The sequence below is a fragment of the Aphelocoma coerulescens genome, chromosome 1A (genome assembly GCF_041296385.1).
Source record: "Aphelocoma coerulescens isolate FSJ_1873_10779 chromosome 1A, UR_Acoe_1.0, whole genome shotgun sequence".
In the NCBI taxonomy this organism is placed as follows: domain Eukaryota; kingdom Metazoa; phylum Chordata; class Aves; order Passeriformes; family Corvidae; genus Aphelocoma; species Aphelocoma coerulescens.
Window position 1 is genome coordinate 7285420 of NC_091014.1, and position 18789 is coordinate 7304208.

The following is an 18789-nucleotide window of genomic DNA, read 5'->3' on the forward strand; positions in this document are numbered from 1 at the left end:
TTTAAACTCCTCTGCAAGTAAAACTCAATTTTCTTTGCTGTACACACAGTAAGGTCTTACTGTCTGCAAGAACTTAGCTCAGAGCTCAAATAAAAAGCCATGACAAGCTGCCAGAAATTCAGTTCCTCATTCTCATAGAAGGTTTCTTTATTGCTCCTCTAACTCCCATACACTCCTGTCTAACATCCAGTCACAGACGCAGTGATGTGAGATGACAATAATTCCAGGATCACACTCCCTCATGCAGAGAAGATCTCACTGTACCTACAAGGAGACAGACTCTGTTCATTAGCAGTGTAAGCAAAAAGCACATGGATTGTGGGCTCAGCATGCATAAATCTGCTATCAGACCTACTCTTTGCCATGTAGGTGGTCCCAAATGTTTGCTTGCTTTATTTCTTGGGAGATTTGTAAGCTGCACCCTGTTTAAATATTGAACCTGTAGAAGGACTGCTCCCTGCCAGTGTCCACCATCCACCATCCAATGGGCACCTTACTTCTATCCCTCATGCTGGGGAATCCCTGGCTGTGGCACTTGGAGGGCAGCTGGGGAGACCAGCCCGTGGAAAGGCACGATTTCATTAAACAACAGAGAGTTCACATCTCCTAGGAGATGACAAAACAGCATTTTCAAATCAAAAGAGCTTATTTTTGAGCCATGTGGCTATTTAATGAAACATTGGTATTTTTCACATTGGAAACGGACATTTTAGCTACACTGGCTACAGTTTTTCGCATTGTAAATGAAGGAACCAAAACATCATGGTTGGCTTTATTACTTAAGAACAGGCAGTTGAAGTATTCCCAGGCCTGAATCCTGCAAAGCACAGTCACCAAGCACTGGGGCTGTGCAGGGTGAACAACCCCAGCTAACCTCATCCCTGGAATCTGGCATTTAAAGACTTCCAGGGCCAGATACCACATCCAGCCACATCGTTTTACAGCCATTAATGGACTATGTCCCCACAGCATGGCAAACCACTCCCTAATTGATTTGATCCTGTGGCAAAAATCACTAAAATGCCCTGTGCAATATTGTTCCCTTTTGTTCACCTCATACCCACCTCCTGATCCTGTCTTTCAGGCCTCATGCCAGGAGAAGCCATTCCTCCCCCTTGTACTGGGCAGTGGTGAGGCCACACCTCGAGTGCTGTGCTCAGTTCTGGGCCCCTCAGTTCAGGAAGGACACTGAGGTGCTGGAGGGGTCCAGAGAAGGGCAGTGGAGCTGCGGAAGGGGCTGGAGCGTGAGTCCTACAAGGAGCAGCTGAGGGAGCTGGGATTGTTCATCCTGGAGAAAAGGAGGCTCAGGGTGACCTCACTCTCTACAACTCCCTGACAGGAGAGTGTAGCCAGGTGGGGGTCGGGCTCTTCTCCTGGCTAACCAGTGGCAGGATGAGAGGACATGGCCTCCAGCTGCACCAGGGGAGGCTTAGGTTGGACGTTGGAAGGAATTTCTTCACAGAAGGGGTGATTAGACATTGGAATGGGCTGCCCAGGGAGGTGGTGGAGTCACCGTCCCTGGAGGTTTTTAAGGAAAGTCTGGACGTGGCAGTCAGTGGCATGGTCTGGTTGACACGGTGGTGTTCGGTCATAAACTGGACTCGAAGATCTCAGAGATCTTTTCCAACCTCATCGACCCCCAGGATTTTTTCCCCTGAGGGGCAGTGCTCCCCACACGACCCTGCTGCTCCACGGAGCACTTGGCTTCCGCTGCCGCTGGGCCGGCGAACCTCAGGGCGGCAGCCGGGCGAGAACGCTGGGTGCCCGGGAGGTGGGAGGCGCGGAGCTGGGAAGTCCCCGCGGAGGAGGTGGCGGAGGCGGGGACGGCGGGGGAGGGCTGGCAGTCCGTCCGTCAGCTGAGCGGGGCCGCTGCTGCCATGGGCGCGCCGTGAGGGGTGAGCGGGGACGGGGTTCCTGAGGGCAGCCCAGAGCGGGGGGCGGCGGTCGGCATGGCCGGGCTCGCCCGGTGACTCGGCGGATCCGGGGTGGGCCTGCGGGAGGGAAGGGCAAGGCGGGGAAACGCCGTTTTGTGGCTCCCGGGGGCCGCTGTGGCCCAGGGACGGAGCGGCCGTGCCCGGGCAGCAGCGGATGCGGGCGCCGTAGCCTCCCCAGCACCGCAGCGGGGTGTGCCGGAGAACGGGAAAAGGGGACAAGAAAGCGAAAATGAAAGTTAAAAATCAGCGGAAACGGGATCTCGGCGTGAAAGTCGGCGCCGGGGCGCTGACAGGGCCGGGCGGACGGCGGGGCCCGTGTGCTGTCAGGGCTGGGAAGGGAGTGGGTGAGGCGGGAGTCCCGTTTCGTTCCCAGAGGGATGGGCGGCTGAGAAGGGTAGGTTGGCCCGAAAGATGTCTTGGCGATCATGTGGTTTAGGCCCATGGGGGATTAACGTAGGCTCACGGATACTTTGGTGTAGCGGGGTCAGAGGGATTGAAGGTGCCTGTGTGCTGTGACAAGGCATGTGGCTTATGTGTTTAATGAGTGTGTGATTATGCTTTCTTTACAATTGGGCAAGAAATTGAGAGTTTTCTCTTGGCAAACCTTGTAATAGCTGCTTCAGAGATGTCCAGCAAGTTGAAGGACCGTCCTGCTGAAAATGGAGAGCATTCCAAGAGTAAAATGGAAAATGGAGTGGACAGCATGGCTGCCCCATCCCTTAACACCTACACCCCAGAAGAGATGTTGCAGCAGATGAAAGAATTAATCACTGAGAACAATGAGTTAAAAGGTGAATGCATATGTGAGCTGGTCTTGAAATGCAAGAGCCCCAAGTCTCTTCTGAAGCTTCTGTGTTTTGTCCTATGTGTATGAATTTTGTGCTCATTTGCCCTTGCTGCGTAGCACTCGCTGTATAAACGACTCTGCAAGTGACAGTGCCGGTTTGATAAGACACATCAATAGGATATTTGGTAGCACACATCAGATTGAATTGGTGTAGTAGATTAGGGGGAGAACAGCTCAGTGTAAGGGTGATTTACTTGCTCTAGAATTTTATATATAAGCAGTATAGCACTGTGTATTTTAGGAAGGTGATGTGAAAAATCTCTTCCTGTGATGTCTTTTCGCTCATCAACCTCTAAAAGCTTTTTTTGGTTTGTATTGTAGAACTGTTGGCTCCATTACAAACATTTTGCCAAAGCAGCATCAGGAGGGGTGGGTACTGTACCTTCCATTCTTCAAAAAGGAGTGGTGGTTATGGCAGGGTACATCTGGGAGAAACCAGTAGCTTTCCCTGAGAATCCCTAATGATTTGAGTCCTTCAGGTGAGATAGATTTGTTTCTGGATCCCAGGAATTTAGGTATCACTTATTTTTTTCTTTAAATGGTTAGAGCAAAACCCAGGGGATCTGAGAATTTTCTGTGTAAAAGACAGAGGTATCTTACTGTTTATATGACAGCAGAGCATGAAGTCACATATTTGCTGTATTGTGGTTTTACACTAGTGTTTAAATTCTTCCTGAATCATTTTTGGACCTGGTCCAAGTTCTCTGTCTCGTAGGTATCTAGCAGGAAAGTTGTTTGTAGAAGTACCTCTGGTATTTTGCTAAAAAGGTCTATATAATATAAGATACTGTTCTGGGACATATTTACAGCTGCTGTAACTCGTAACTTGTATAATCATTCTCCAGACTTCATTTTTTTTCATAAGCTGAAGGATTTATGGGCAGTTTATAGGATGACATCAGGACATAATGGAAGTTACTGGAAAATACAAGTATGAAGGATTTTTAAGCAACCAGCTTTGAGTTGTTTACTTTAAAAAAAGCATGTATAAAATAATTTCAATGACTCTGCTTAAAAATCTTGTAAGCATTTTGCAATAGTAAGGCTGATACTGTTTCACACTGTTACATACAGGGAACTGACTTGGCTGTAAGTTGCTTGGTATATTTTTTCCGTGCTTGCAATTGAATCTTAACCAAATGTTGGAGGAGGGCATTGTTGGGAATAGTTGAGACATTTGATTTGATAGCATGTGTATCTGTTTCCAGGCAGTAATTTACCAGTCTAGGATGTTTTCCCTGCCAAGTCTGAGTAGTTTCAGAAGCTCAATTCAGCAGTTTCATTTGGGCTGATCATGTAAATACCACACACAGCAAGATACCAAATACCTCTTGTGAACAATCCTTTTGACTTCTTGGTTTAGGAAAAAGTCAAGAAGCCAGTGAGTGTGGGCATGTGATCTCAGCACTGAATTTAAAGCTATTTATTATAGTGCTAAGGGACTATGATAAGTTTAGTTTTGGCTTGGTATTTAAGGTACGCCAGACAGAGGCTCACATTTCATACCCAATTATTGCCAACCCGTTTGATACTGAAGAATGCTGAGCTCAGTGTAGTGGAAATCTGCTGTTTCATGGACAGTATTAATGTGATTCAATGTCTTGTGTCTCACTACCATTTAGAAGCCATGAAGTTGCACAACCAAGCTATGAAGGACCGTTATGAGGAACTTTCCACCTGGAGAGAGAAGCAGAAAGAAGAACGAGAATTTTATGAGTTAAAGTTTAAGGAGGCAAAGCAGTGCTTGCAGGCCAAGTGCATTGAAAATGAACAGCTACAGCAGCAACTTCAGAGCTTAAAGGAAAGAGAAGAAGGAGCTGAAATGGTAAATAAGGAATTGGTTAGATTGACATGCTTTTGAATTGAAAGTCTGGAGCATTCAGTCTGTTCTATGATTCTAGGATTCATCACACTGAAAGGTTTGGAGATTTGTTAACATCTTCATTTTTATCCTTAGCTCTGACAAGTAGTCTTGACCTGACTTACTCTAAAAAGTGAGGCCTTTCAAAGTCTAGTAACAGAAAATTATGAGATAATTTACATTTTCATTAACTTTTAATAAACAATAATAATTAAACTTTTTTACCTAATAAATAAGAATTAGCATTTCTTGCTGATTTTTCATTTATTCTTGGATATCTCTTGACTTTATCCTTCCCTTTGCTTGTTAGATTATCTGTCTCTCACGATCATTTAATTGCTTTGTATTGTGTTTCCAAGAGCATGTTTCCAGGGAGAAGTTGACACATAAACAAGCAAAAAAAAAATTATGTGCCATCTATTTTTATTATATCAGTCTTCTTTTATGAAGTCTGAGGTCAGATTAGATCTGTGCTTCTGCTACTCCATTAGAGTCTGACTGAGCTTTCTCTCTGTGTCCTGCCTTTGGCTCTGTTACACGTAATTTCTAATGTTGCAGGTGGTTGCACAGTAGCCAGGCAACATTTTGCAGGTGGTACTGAAGGCGTCTGTGGGCAAAGCCGATCAAAACAAAACCTGCTTTGTGTTCCACATGGTCATGTGAAAAGTTACTTAACAAGAAGTTCCATGCAGAGCCAAACTGATGCATTCTGGTGTCCGGTACCTCCAGGACACATGTGGATTCTCTGTTGTCTGATGAAGGATGAGTATATTAACATTTTTCTCAACAGAGTCACTAATAAACTATCCTTTCCTCTCCTGACTGTTTTATGGAACTCGGTAAGAAATGTTTCAGCATGTAAATCAAAATTGGCCAATAAACTCAGAAGATGCAAGGGGGAGGAAAGTCACATTTAAATAGTGGGATTGTGTAAGTATTACTTACACAATCTTTACAGACTGAAAGTTATGTTTCAGGATTGTCAGGAAAATTCAGGATTTCATAAATCATTCAGAATTTCATAAATCTGGAATTATTTTTTTTTAAGGAAAAGTAGAGGATTTATAATCCTTCTACCTGTTGTAGAACTTCTTGCACTTCGAATGTCTGAAGTATGCTGTTGCCAGAGTTTTCCAGCCTGCTTGAGAAATCTAAAATCTCTCTCTTTCACTGGAACTGACTCTAAATGCATGCTCTTACAGTATAAGCACAAAATCAGAGGGAGCAGGAGGTCAGAGAGGGAGAGTGCCATTGTGGGATGAGAGACACTGTCAGCATAGAGATAATTTGGAGATTCGGCATAATCATAGCTTAGAATGTAATTCAGACTCCAGGAATTCTCCAGAATTTGCATTGATGGTATGTGGTGTAATAAAGGCATTATCAGGAGGTGGAAGGATCAGATTACAAAATGAGGAAGAAACAAACTCACAGGGAAAGTTTCATAATGGGGAGCGGCATTTAAATGAGAGGGAAAAATGAGTCCTGCTGGTTATGTAGAAGCTTAAGAGAGGGTTTTGAGTATCCTAGAGAAAGGGAACAGGCAGAAGGCAAAGGAGATGGTCATGATTGGAAGGAGAGAAGTGTGGGAGAATCTGTGAGGAACAGAGACTTTGTAGAAGGGATCTAGGACTTTGTGTGAAAGTCAGGGAATTGAGGAGACTTATACATGGAAATGGGGTATAAAGAAGTTACATGGTGGGGAAAGGCTAAGAATGGGGCTGCCCACTGGTCTTTTCTCCCTTGAATCTTAGTTAGATTTGGGAAAATAGGGATATGGGTGAAAAAATGCAATAATTATGGAGGTTGGCTGATACCCTATGTGGTAGCAAAGGGTATAGATTTAGGGAAAAATTTACATCCTAATTATCTGTGCATTGAGAGAACCAGTCCCATGTTTTCCAGCAGCATGATCCCCAGTGTTTGATTAACTTGGTTTCACAGTTTAGACTTCTTGCTGTTGAGTGAACCAAAACACAGTTTAGAGGTCTGTACAGTGGGTTTTCCCAGGCAAGCCTGAACAGAAAAGAAGGGATGTAGGACACTGTTGTGTTCAGGTTCTGTGCTCCTTGGCTGGTGTTGCCTTTTGGTTGGCTAATGTGGGGTGTGTTTATCCCAGGAGGGCTGCATGGCTCCTGAGAAGGAAGTGAGGCAGCTGAAGTCCCAGGTGCAGCGGCTCCAGGCTGAGAAGGCAGATCTGCTTGCCATCATTTCAGAGCTGCAGGTCAAGCTGAACATCTCAGCAGAGGATTCCTTTGTGGAGATTGGGATGAACGTAAGTATAGGGAATAAAAGAAATACAGTAACCTGCAGCCAGGTTTTGTGATTCTTTGGTCTCTTACACTACCTGCTGTGGAGCACTTGTGTATTACAAAATGTAGTGGTAAATGACTTGGAATTAATTTTTGCCCTTCCTCTTTAAAGCTCTAAGTAAATTAATTTCATAGGTAGTCTCTATTGCACTAGTTAAAAATGTTAAGTTTTTTCTTAGTTGGAATTTCTGGGAACATCAGGGCTATGTTTTGTTAAGGGGCAGCACCTGTGCATAGACAAGGGGTATTTTCTTTTGAGAATGGGGCTTACTTCCTACTGACAGATAGGTAGAGATGCAGGCAAACAAAATTAAATGCAAAACTCTATAGAGTATTCCCCAGAGGCAAAAATATGTACTTCTTTTACAGCTCTTGTATCTGGAAAATCTTCACAGGCGAACTGAAATGTGAAAATGCAGGCCTCTGCTATCGTTCTATCCCCCATATCCTCTCTGGAAAGTAAACAAGAAATTAAAATAATTTAATTAAAACTTCTTTGGAGTTGTCAGATAAAACTCAGGGGTGCATTCTTTTTTTTTTTGCTAGAAGGATTCTCCTTTGGGCTACAAAGATCAAGGAGTGGGGTTTGCAGTGGGAAAGAAGAGTGGTTCTTTTAGGAGGTGGGAGACTGATTTCTAGGCTTATATTGAAAGTCACTTGCAGTGCCATTGACTTGCTGTGTGGTGCCCAGTCATCCTCACAGGAGAGAGTGGCTGTGGAAGTTGCTGATGAATGGAGAAGGGGAATTCTCATTGTTGTTCCTCTTCTCTGATCAAGCTGGAAGAGATACAGGAAGTATTTAAATCAAGAATTTCCAAACATGAAGATGATCTGTAGGAGTTTTTTATTTATCTATACTGCCATGATAGCAATTCTCCCTGTTTTTCTTCATTCCTTAACTCAAATAAATAAAACTCTGTCCTGCTTAGTACAAATACCAAGCTAATCGTGGTTTTTTCTCTCCTAGGAAGGGGAAATAAATAGAACTGCAAAGGAACATCAAGAGAATAGTGGTGAAATGCCCAGTAATGATGCTGTCTACATGTACGTAGGTTCTTGTGTGATGTGTGTGATTCAGACTTTTGCCTCGGGTTTTGTTTTCAATGTAAGGAGACTTCTTTCTATGAGGAATGCACTGGAAAATCCTCTTTTTCTTTGGCTTTGTACCCCTCCATTGCAGTAGCTCTACCTTCCTAGCATGTGGTAAGACCCTCAGCTCTCTGACATTTTTCCTTCCAATTTTTACTAGCTGACAAGAGGGAGTGCATATTCTGGTCAGTTGGCCAGGCATTTATGGACATTCTGACTTGCCAACTCTTCAGGCTTTTAAGGGAGTCCAAACAGAAAAGACAAAGATAGATGTTGCAGGGACTTCTTCCTTCCTAATCATTGGAGACCATCTAATAGAGTATCTGTCCTCTACCGAATTATATTGATGTTGGTAAGAGTTAGAGGTCTTGTAGTGTTTCAGATCTGACCCTGTTTGTGTGGGGTTGGTATGAAGTGTATCTATGATGGGGTAGACACACAGTGCAATAATATAGTCCTTGCTTTTCAGGTCACTGGGTTTAAGATACCAGCATTCTGTTCAGGTTACTTCTCAAAATTTGATCTTTACATCAGCTCTAGGACACAAGGGACTTTCTTGCCCCTGGCTGAACCTTTACTCCTCGTGGACATAGACAGCTGATACTGTTAAACTTTCCATTTTGGGTACTGCCCAATTTAGCAGCTAGGTGGTTTTGGCTGAACTCTTATTTACTCTGTGCCTTTGCTTTTGAAAGGGAAGGATATGGAAAATGCTAAGGACATAGCAAGCCAGAAAGCTGTGCTCCATGTACAAGTTGTCACTGCAAGGGAGAACAGTGTTTCAATGTAATATCATAGAAACTTGTCCTTCAGCATGCAGTTAAGAAGTTGAAAGAGGAGAGAAAAAAAAGCATTATAGTTGTGGATGAAACTGAGAGAGTTGCTAACCACAGACTGGGCTGCAAGTATTAAGCTTGTTGTTAGTTGTGGCTTGTGAGAACACTGATTATGAGAAGACATTCCCTGTGCGACTTATTTACCTTTGGAGGAGAATCTGGGCCATATCTACAAGAACAGGGGGCATACGTACCTCTTAAAATATTTCCAGTGTCACCACGTGTCTTTGTCCAGCACTGAAACTTTAGACGGGTGCTGTTAACAGGTTCAAAGAAATGTGATCCACTCAAGATGGATTTATTTCTGTAAGGGTAGAACTACACTAAAAATCCCCTGATAAAAGTTATTTACTTAAAATATCCTGGCTGAACACTGTCTTTTGGGTATTGAATTTTGCTCACCAGAGGCTTCTAGTTTTCAGGAGCACACTGAAAGCTTTGCTTTGTTTTCTGTACTACAAAAGCAAAGTTTTTAACACCTGCTGTTTTACAGCTGAGACTCTGAAATGTATAGTATAACTTGCCTATCTTCCATATAGTTTGGGGATTTTGACTTTCTGTCTAGATGGCCATAAAAATGGAGGTAATGGAATACAGTAGTTTATCACTTACCCTATTTTTAGGAGCTTTGTATTTGTTCTGGTTCACTTTACAGTAGCATAATATGATTTTGAGAAGAGCTGTAGAATGTGAGGAGAGTGAAACATTAAAGAGATTTTTTCTGAAAAAGAAAGTGATTTCTGATGACCATTTTTAGTAGGATATGCTTTCTTTTCCTGTAAAGGAGCGAGGCAGAGATAAGAAATGTTCCATGTTTTATTGCAAAAAAAATGTTTGTAGGAACAGACAGCAGCACTTTGCAGAAAGGGCTGCAAAATAGGTCAGAATTAGTGCATTGGATTTTGTATTGTCATGACTGCTTTTGCTTTCCTTGCTTAAGTGCTAAATTGTTCCCCCAGCTGGAAGGGGATTGCCTGAGCCCTTCATTTGCACACAGAGAGGCTGTGGCTACTGGTCTTGGCTTTTGGGAATTGGGAATAAGCTGTTTGCTCAGAGCATTGGTTTTCAGCAATGTGTGAAATGGTGGCCTCTCAGACTGGATCCCAGCATTAGGGTTAATGGAGTGCTCTGCTAAAGGGGTAGCTGTTTTTATTTACATCTGGTTTGGTTTGAAGCAGGAGCAAATCTGCTGATGAATCTAAGAATTTGGAGTCTGAGGAGCTAACTGTGAGCCAGCTGCTCTGCTGCCTTAGAAATGAAACTCAGAAGAGGGAAAAACTTGAGAAGGAACTGCAGGATCACAAAGAGAGGTATGAAGTAGGTGCACTGTAACATTTGGAGCTGTTTTCTTTCAGGGCTGCTCCAGTTACCAAGTCTCTGAATGATCAGCAACGAGCTGAAATATCAGTGTGATTTGGATGGGGAAATTCCTGAGCACTAAGCTGTAGTAACATTTTGTGGTTGTCCTTATAGGGATAAACCACAGGTTCTCTTCCATGGGCAAAAGAGAGTTTATTTTGATTCCCTGAAGCACCACAGATCAAGGCAAATTGCCCATTTCCCCTTGGGTTTGAACTATCCCCAGGTTATTCAGAAAGATACGATGACTAGTTGAGGGTGTTCTCTCCATTCACTCCTCCACAGTTGTTTGGTTTTGTATGAATCATCTCTGTGTGGGGCCTTAACCAAATCACTGTGTCTAAAACAGGATTAAGTCCTCTTCATTATATTGGCAGGCTACATTTAGCAGTATGTGAGCTTACAAATGCTCCTTAGAAATGTATAAAATAAGTTTCATTCCAAACTTGTCTAAGAGAGATTTTTCACAGTGAGACCTGCATGAGGGTCTGTCTCAGCTCAGTTCTGTGGATATAAATCAGCATGACTGTTCAGGAGGGGTAAATTCCTCAAGCAGTTCCAGATCCCCACTCCACAGAGACAAAATAAGACTTCCTGGACATTATCTACTATGAAAGGTTGGTGTCACAGTAATTGCTTCTATGTGGTCTTCCTAGAAGAGGTAATGAGCCATAACCAAACAATTTTTAGAAACTTCAGCCCCTGAAAATACCACTGAAAACCAGAGGCAATATTAATCACTGGATTCAGTGAACAGACTGACCTATTTCCAAAGAGCTGGCAGTTTTGGACTGTACCAAAGATCAGTCCCTTTGGACTGAATGTCATGACCTTCACCACACCTGCAGACTTACACATTCATTTTAATTAAATGTACACAGTGTCCTGTGTTCGTCAAGAACCCCCATGATTGTGCAGGTCTTTCTGCATGTCTGTGCTTTCCATTCTGCCTTGTGCTTTTTTGTGGCTCTCATGTTACAGAGAGAGTACATCACTTGCATGAAATCCTTGCATAGTCATGATCTCACCTGAAACATAAGCCAAATCCATCATTATTGGCTCCTTCTGTTTTCCAGACTGTCAAAGCTGGAGAAGGAAACCAGAAGCTGCCTGGAGAGTGGGACACAAACTGAACAGGAAGAAGAGAGTTCAGAAGCTGTAAGTACCTGTCCGCAGCCAAGATGTAACAGCACACAGCTGACTTGTTGGGGTCAGCAACCTCAGGGTCTAGATTTCCTCTTGCACTCATGGAGCAAGGGGCAGTTGCCCTGCACAGGAAATGGAAGTGAACGTTGAACTCTCCACTATGTATCTTAGAGATGGTTCCAAATTACACCAGCCACTACAAAGGGGTGGGGTTGGTGGCCAAGTATTAGGGAGACTTGGCATAATTGCAGTTATGCCTCATTGCCCTGCCCATGCCCAGTAAACAGAGAGAAATACAGTAATTTCTACCTCCAGAAATCATCTAGACTGGGTGAATTTCCTCACTGCTGCCTAGGTCAGCTTTTGGATCAGAATCCAGAGGCAGCATACTGTAAAACAGACTTTAAATGTGGAGCTCATATGGCACCTGCTTTAGGTTTGTTCATTTTTTTAGTGGGATTACAATGGCAGGGCATAATTATCTTGGATTGAGACACAGTTCCAGGCAAAAACTTAGTCCTGATGTTTTCAGTTAAGAGTTTGAAAGAATGCTGTGGTTGGGATTCAGTTCCAGTCAGATGCTTAAACTTCTGTGCTTGCAGCTGTAAACTTCTGTGTGAGATGAGCACACAATCCCATAGCCTTGGAGATCCTTGTTGGTTCAGTGCAACTGCATAATACAGGCAACGAAGAGTGCCTGTATGTGAGGTGTATGGGTTTCTGAAGTGCTGCATGGGACGTGGAAATATGCTATGGGACCTGTTGGAGACCTGTGCCCTTCTGAAGGTCAGGGCAAGCGTTTCAGGGCAGAGCTGGATTGGTTAAACAAGACCAGTCTGCAGCTGGGCCAAGAGATGCCCTTCCTGGGGATAGCAGATGAAGACTCAGTTAATTAATGCTTTCCTGTGCTCTTATCTCAACTTTGCCTGAGTTACACCCTGAGCCCAAAACTCCTCACTGAAGTGCTGATACTGAGGTCAGCACTTGTGCTTGTGCTGGCAGCCGTTTCCATCTACACTGTTGGGTTTCTCCCGAGGCTGTTGTCAGCAGAACTCATGTTACCTGCCCCTGTGGTAAAATGCAGGTCTTTAGTGGGACAGTATGGGGGGGCAGTGTGGAATAATTGTAAAGCCTTGTAGATGAGACCTTATTACTGAGTGTAGAGTGGAACTGTGCAGACTGGCTTAGGCTGTTTTCTTTGGATAAAGAGTAACACTTCCTGCTTATCTTTCTTAGCCTGCAGCTTTACTATCTTGAATTGTCCATATGTAATTTTCATTATTTTTCTTTAAAAGGTTGGCAGTGAAGTAGAAACGCTGAACCTGCAAGTTTGTGCTCTGTTTAAAGAGCTCCAGGAAGCCCATGAGAAGTTAAAAGAAGCAGAATTGATTCAGAAGAAACTTCAAGAAAAGTAAGGCTCCGAAGAGCAAAAGTTCTGTTATGACACCCAGTACATCCTTGCATGGCAACTCCCACCTGGGGAGACTCACCAGCTCTACAAGTATCAGCTTAAACAACTGTTTCGTAGAAGTGCTGTAAAAGAATGCTCCTTCTTTGAAGTGGAGAGATGCAGAAATACAGCAATTGTCAGAAAATCTGAGCTGCCAACCTAGTTCTACAAATAGAACCACAGTGCCTTGAATTACAAGATTCGGGTTTTAACCTTTCATGATGTAAAGGCAAATCTTTTCTGTGTTCTCCTTCCTAGAACCAATCTTTATTCTGGCTTTAGGGAAAAAAGCCAAGGGAACGGGTTATGACCTTTTCACTTGAGCTGTCTGGGCTTTTGAAGGAAGTTATGTAGGTTATAAAAGACCCTCACTTTTTTTGCTTAGTTTCCTGTCAAATTCCAGTTCTTTGAGATTCATAATAATAAGAAAGTAAGTGTTGGTTTCGGTAGCTGTGCTTTCTGATGGTTGTGTACAGACTGATTTTTGTCTTTCTGTGTTCTTCATCAAAATAAGCCTTTAAAGTGGACCACACGTACTCTTTTTACTATATGCCTAGTGGGCAGAATCTATCAGGAGAGGGTGAACAAGAGAGATCAACCTTTTTTTCCTATTCTGTCAGGTGCCAGGTACTGGAAAGGAAAAGCTTGGCTGCTGCATCGGAATTGGAGGAGAAGCAGCAGCTAATATACACCATCAAGAAGCTGGAACTTCAAGTGGAGAGCATGCAGGCAGAGGTCAAGCTGGAACAAGCCAAGACACATGAAGAAAAGTGAGTATGACTTGGTTTTGTATTCCAGGGAGGTATTGTCAGTGAGGAAGCGAAGTCCAAGGGAATCTGGTCAAAGGGGAATTGAATCTGAAGTACTACTTTTGTGTCCTGCACCCTTTGAAACTATGTTATGTTTGTAGACTATGAAGTAGAAGTCTGTATTATTTCATCTACTGAACCTCTCACTTAGGAATACTTGAGCTGTCAACTCTGACTTATATCTTCCTTTAATCATAAAGTCAAAGGTGGAATAGAGCTGGGTGTAACATACAAGTGGAGGAAACAGAGAAGTGACAACAGCTGTGCCACTGACTAGCAGGGGTAAATGCGGACACATCCTGGAGGGCAGGGACAAGTCAGGTGGTGACAGTGCTGGGAAAGTGACATTAATGAAGAGGTCTGCAATCCCTACAATATGTTTGCACTAGGAGTGTCAAGTGTGTGGTGAAGCTGAGGTAAAGAGAGGCTGTTTGCTTTGGCTCCCTGCTCCCTTTCATGTGTAGTCCATGTAAGGAGTGTGAAAATGTTGGTCCAAGCTGTTCAGAGAGGTTGAACTTCCTGAAGGACACATCTTCAGCTGCTGCAGAAGCTGCTTGTTATCTTTGGAGTCTGTGTCTTGTTCTTCTGATGAATTCGCCTTTACTTGAAGTCTGAGTCAAGACTTGGATGTCTTCCTAAGAGGGGTGTTACATTTTTAACAGAATTTGTGAGCTTCATATAAAAATACTGAGTAATGGATTCTTCAATATGAAATGCAGACGATCAGTAAGGACATTCATTGTTACTCAATCCATGGATAGAGCAGCACACAACTCATTGCAAGAGAGATGTTGAGAAATGGAGCATGACTTTTTCTCACCAGAAATGCAAATTGATTTGCAAGAAGCTGGTAGTGGCTTTTTTTAAAGTTCTAAGATTATTTAGATTTCAAAGAATTGTTTCAAACCTTCATCTCTTTTCTTGTCATAAACAGGGCAAGATACAATAACCTCCAGGATTCATATAGCAAACTCCTTCCACAACTCACTGAGGCAATGAAAAAAATTGATGAAATGAAACTCAAAGAGGTAAACTCATCACAAGAAGAAATCGTAACTAATTAGGGGTGAGCGGGAAGGGATGGGAGAACATCTCTAGGATCAAATTTGGGCAGGAAACCATTGTCATCCCTTCTACATAATAACATGCAACATAGCAGCACTGCTCTAATAAACATAGATCCTGTGCTGTCAGTTACAGAGAACTTTATTCACACATCAGTCCTTCCATGGTGTCTTCTGGCTAAGGTCTAATCTGCAGTTCAGCATAGAGTCCAGTGCTTAGACAGAAGTGATAGACACATCAGTGTTCCTGCAGCATCATTTATAAAATTGTGGTAAATATATAAACATTTTTGTATTCTTAAATAGAATGCCTGCCACAATGAAGTCTTGTTAATAACTGAACCACCATGGAAGTGCCAGATTGTTCTGTGTAATTTCAGAAACTAGGAAAACATCTTTTACAATGTCCACTAGGGAGTTGTCTTTTAACTTGATACAATGTAGTTTGAAAGCTCAAAACTAATCTTTAAGGTAAAATATCAGTCACCACTGCTGTATTAGTCCAAGCTCCTTTGGTGACCAAAATTGGAACCTTTTCCAAGGACAGGAGGAGTAAGAAGCAAACATTCACTTTGAGGAGGGTCGTATTTGGAGTTCATCTCATAATCACAGTTCTTCTTTGCAGCTGGACAAAGTGGATAAAGATGTGGTGGAACAACTGACAGCAAAGGTGGAGTTGGCAGAACAAGCCCTTGCTGCAAAGCAGCTCCAGATAGATGAAATGAAGCAGCTAATTGCTAAGCAAGAGGAGGACCTTGAAACTATGTCTGTGCTCCGTGCTCAGGTATCAGCTCTTCTTCACAAACTGGCTACTTCCCCGATCCAGTATTCAGAAACCAGGAAGTATTTAATGGCTCACTCTGGAATACTGAATACATTTTCTCAACTTCAAAGCATGATTCCCCTTACTTGGCTTGCCTTGCAGATCCCTGCAGAGCCTTTACCCACTATATTCTTGGGCTCTGTAGGAGGAGCTGTGTATGCTGGAGTCTGGCACAACAAACAGAAATTGGGAGTAGGTGTGTATTTAGAACCACTGGCTTAAGAATCACTGCGTATGTTTTAGGGATGATTTTACTCAAACCAGCATGTGTTAAGTGACTAAATAGGGTTTGCCTCACATTTAAGGCACAGAACTGGCATCTTGGCCTGCTTCCACTATCTGAGCCACAGATTTATCAGTGTAATCAGTCAAGTCACCTCCTCACTGCTTGTCTGTGCCTCGTTTCTATTTCTGTACAGCAGGGGCAATAGCTGTGTCCCAGGTAAGACACTCGGAGTACCTTTTACAGAGTCCAGAAACAATTAGGTCTCCTTCACCTTGTGAGAAGTGCAGGTCTTGGCTTTGCAGTGTGTGGGTGTTTTGAGTAGATGCAGGTTATCATACAGATTTGTAATTTTGACATGTAATATATGAAAATGCTTCAGTCAAAGTTACAAATTTTCAGCCTGATTTCATTTCTCTGATCAGATGGAGGTTTACTGTTCTGATTTCCATGCTGAGAGGGCAGCGAGAGAGAAGATCCATGAGGAGAAGGAGCAGTTGGCTGTCCAGCTGGCATACCTGCTAAAAGAACAGCAAAACCTTGAGGATCTTAGCCGGTGAGAACAGACTTTGCTGAACTGCCTTTGCACTGTCCTGTTACTCTCTCTATTGGAGTTGACCAACACTGCCTTGCGAGCATCTCAGTAGAAAAGCAAATAACTTTTCCTACATTTCTTGCATAATTTGAATTTAAAAGGAGGAAAAAAGTGAATTGGCTGACTTCTCACTTTAATTTTCTGGTAGAATCTCTGTAAAGTGTATTAGTTCTTAGTTGGGCGCCTTAGTAAGCTTTCATTTGGGATGATTCATGCTTGGTAAATTCTCCCTTTTGATCCATGTGAGTTTCTTTGGGTTCTGGCATCAATTTTAGCAGTGAATCTGCAGCTAATCTTGCTGCTTGTGTGCCAGGGATATCTGCTGCTTCTGCAGGAGGCAGTGGTGAGTACACAGTTCTGAGTACTGTGGTCGTTGAATCAAGTTACATTTCACATTAACTGTACACTAAGCCCTTTTTCCGGTATAACTTGCTTTTCTACTTTAAACAAATTTGCAGTTTTCCCTGAACAGCTGAGAGTCCTTGGAGCTTTCCAGACAAGTGTGCCCTAGATCCCTAGGTGTGTGGCTGCCCAAATCCTGCTGCTGGTGTCAGTTGCATGACTCTGATTTCAGCAGGCCTCTGGCATGATCTCACAAAGCAGTGGCATTTCTAGGTCCTCTTTCTGAGCATCAGTTGTGAACTAAATGCATGACCAGTTGACAGGAGTCTGTTTTCAGAGCCCTTGACTTGTTTATTCTCCACAGAACCTCTCTGGCAGAGATGCAGAGTCGCCACGGAGCCAGGATGCCAGATCGGGAGCACTCGCCTCACCTTGTCCAAAGAGGTACTGCAAGCACCTTCTCCAGCTCTCGGGGTCAGGTTCAGGTTAAACCAGCTTTGCTTGGCTGCAGGCAGCTTCCCTCTGGCTATTCTGGCAGCTGGGTGGCTGCAGAGAGCAAAATCAGGTAATACAACAGATAATCATTCATCTTCTCTGCTTGCAGGAACCAATAGTCAAGACTGGCAAGAGCAGCAGAATATTTCAGTTTATTCATGTCCTAAATGTGAAGAAATTCTACCTGATTTGGACACTCTGCAGATTCATGTTATGGACTGCATTAACTGAGTGATGCCCTCCAATTCTTCAGCTTCTGGAATTTCACCTGCCAAACACTTTGGGTTTCTTTCTTTCTCAAACAATGCTCAGCTCTTATGTCCTGTGAAGGAGTTTTTCGGGGGTTTTCTCATTAATCCAGTGGGAAAAGAGTTATTCTTCCCCTGCCCTGTAGTCACTAATTTTGTTGTAATCTGCTTTAGGGAAGGCGTTTTCATAGATTAACAACATGGATATGCTACAGAACTCGCAGTGTGTCTGCTGCTATGAAACCTTTCAGGAACATTCCCCTGAAGTGCTCTGCTCTATGGCTGCCCTGCAATCACTGAAGTCGGAGGAGAGATGAGATATTTGCTGATCAACTCAAAGTACTGTGAGACTGTAAATACTTCATCTCTCATACACTATATACCAGGAAATTAATACATGAAAAAGCTGTTTGAGAAGCTTTCAGCAAAATGGAATAGTGCTGTATTCATCGAACATTTGAAGTGAGCCCTGCTCTTCCTCCAGATGGCCATTTTATTGCTGCCCTTGTGACCATACTAATCTGATGTTAAATTTTTGATGGCTTATGTAACTTCTTGCTTTAGCCAGATGTGGGTAAGGTTTAAAATGGATCAGCTAGGTCTGATATATGTAGCTCCTGGTATTCTCAAGTCACTTGGTTTTATAGAACTGTTAATTTTTATGATGTTGTCTTAATTTTTCTTTATTATAATAAAAGCATTTGAACTTGTACAGTATTGTGGTAGAAAGCACTGAGATGGATGTAACCTAATTTAAAAAGAGTATAGTGGATTTTCACATATCAAAATAAATCTATTACAATTATAAATTTATCTATGCCTGTGAATACTTGGGAGACTGAAACAGGATTGAAAATTCCTATGTCTGAAAAACTTGTGTAGAAAGAACTGTTGTGGATTAGTTCTGTTCTTGCCCTCCCAGGTGTTTTTATCTCGACAAAAGGGAGACAATCCAGTTTTTGCCCCTGTAATTTGTGTAAGTTTTTTACTTTGTCACTGTTCTAATTATCACTTGTAGACGCTGGATTCTTATTTTCAATTACAGCTCGTATATAGCTTCATCCATAATTTCAGGTAACACAAGAGCTGACTATTGTGAAGAGGTATTCATCAGCCTCGTTGCAACCTTCTTCATCAATTACAGGTAGTCCCAGCAGATGCAATCTCTTACTGGCTTTTAATTGGTTCTTTGTGACACTAGGATTTATGGGCTTTTTTTACCCTGAATCCAATTTTATTATGGGAGTTTTGTGACAGTTATGGATTCTGCAATGGTCAAAATCTGATGGAAATGCTACTAGGCCAGAAGCAAACAGAATGATAATAGAGCTGATTTCATCTGAGAAGTATTAACCT

At 42.8% G+C, this 18789-nt stretch overlaps 1 protein-coding gene across 2 annotated transcripts; it reads left to right on the plus strand.

Annotated features, from left to right (window-relative positions):
* The first annotated feature begins 1830 nt into the window (after positions 1–1830).
* On the plus strand, positions 1831–18246 carry OPTN (optineurin). Of its 2 annotated transcripts, none has more exons than XM_069034963.1 (14): positions 1831–1895; positions 2549–2725; positions 4404–4606; positions 6762–6917; positions 7922–7998; positions 10055–10189; positions 11315–11396; positions 12680–12795; positions 13455–13604; positions 14578–14671; positions 15333–15491; positions 16179–16309; positions 17055–17134; positions 17295–18246. In XM_069034963.1, exons 2-14 carry the CDS (start codon positions 2560–2562, stop codon positions 17414–17416), a joined length of 1671 nt encoding a protein of 556 aa, XP_068891064.1. In that variant the 5' UTR covers positions 1831–1895; positions 2549–2559; the 3' UTR covers positions 17417–18246. The 2 variants fall into 2 exon arrangements, with proteins under 2 accessions (XP_068891064.1, XP_068891075.1); XM_069034974.1 differs by having other exon boundaries at positions 10058–10189.
* The last annotated feature ends 543 nt before the right edge of the window (positions 18247–18789 follow it).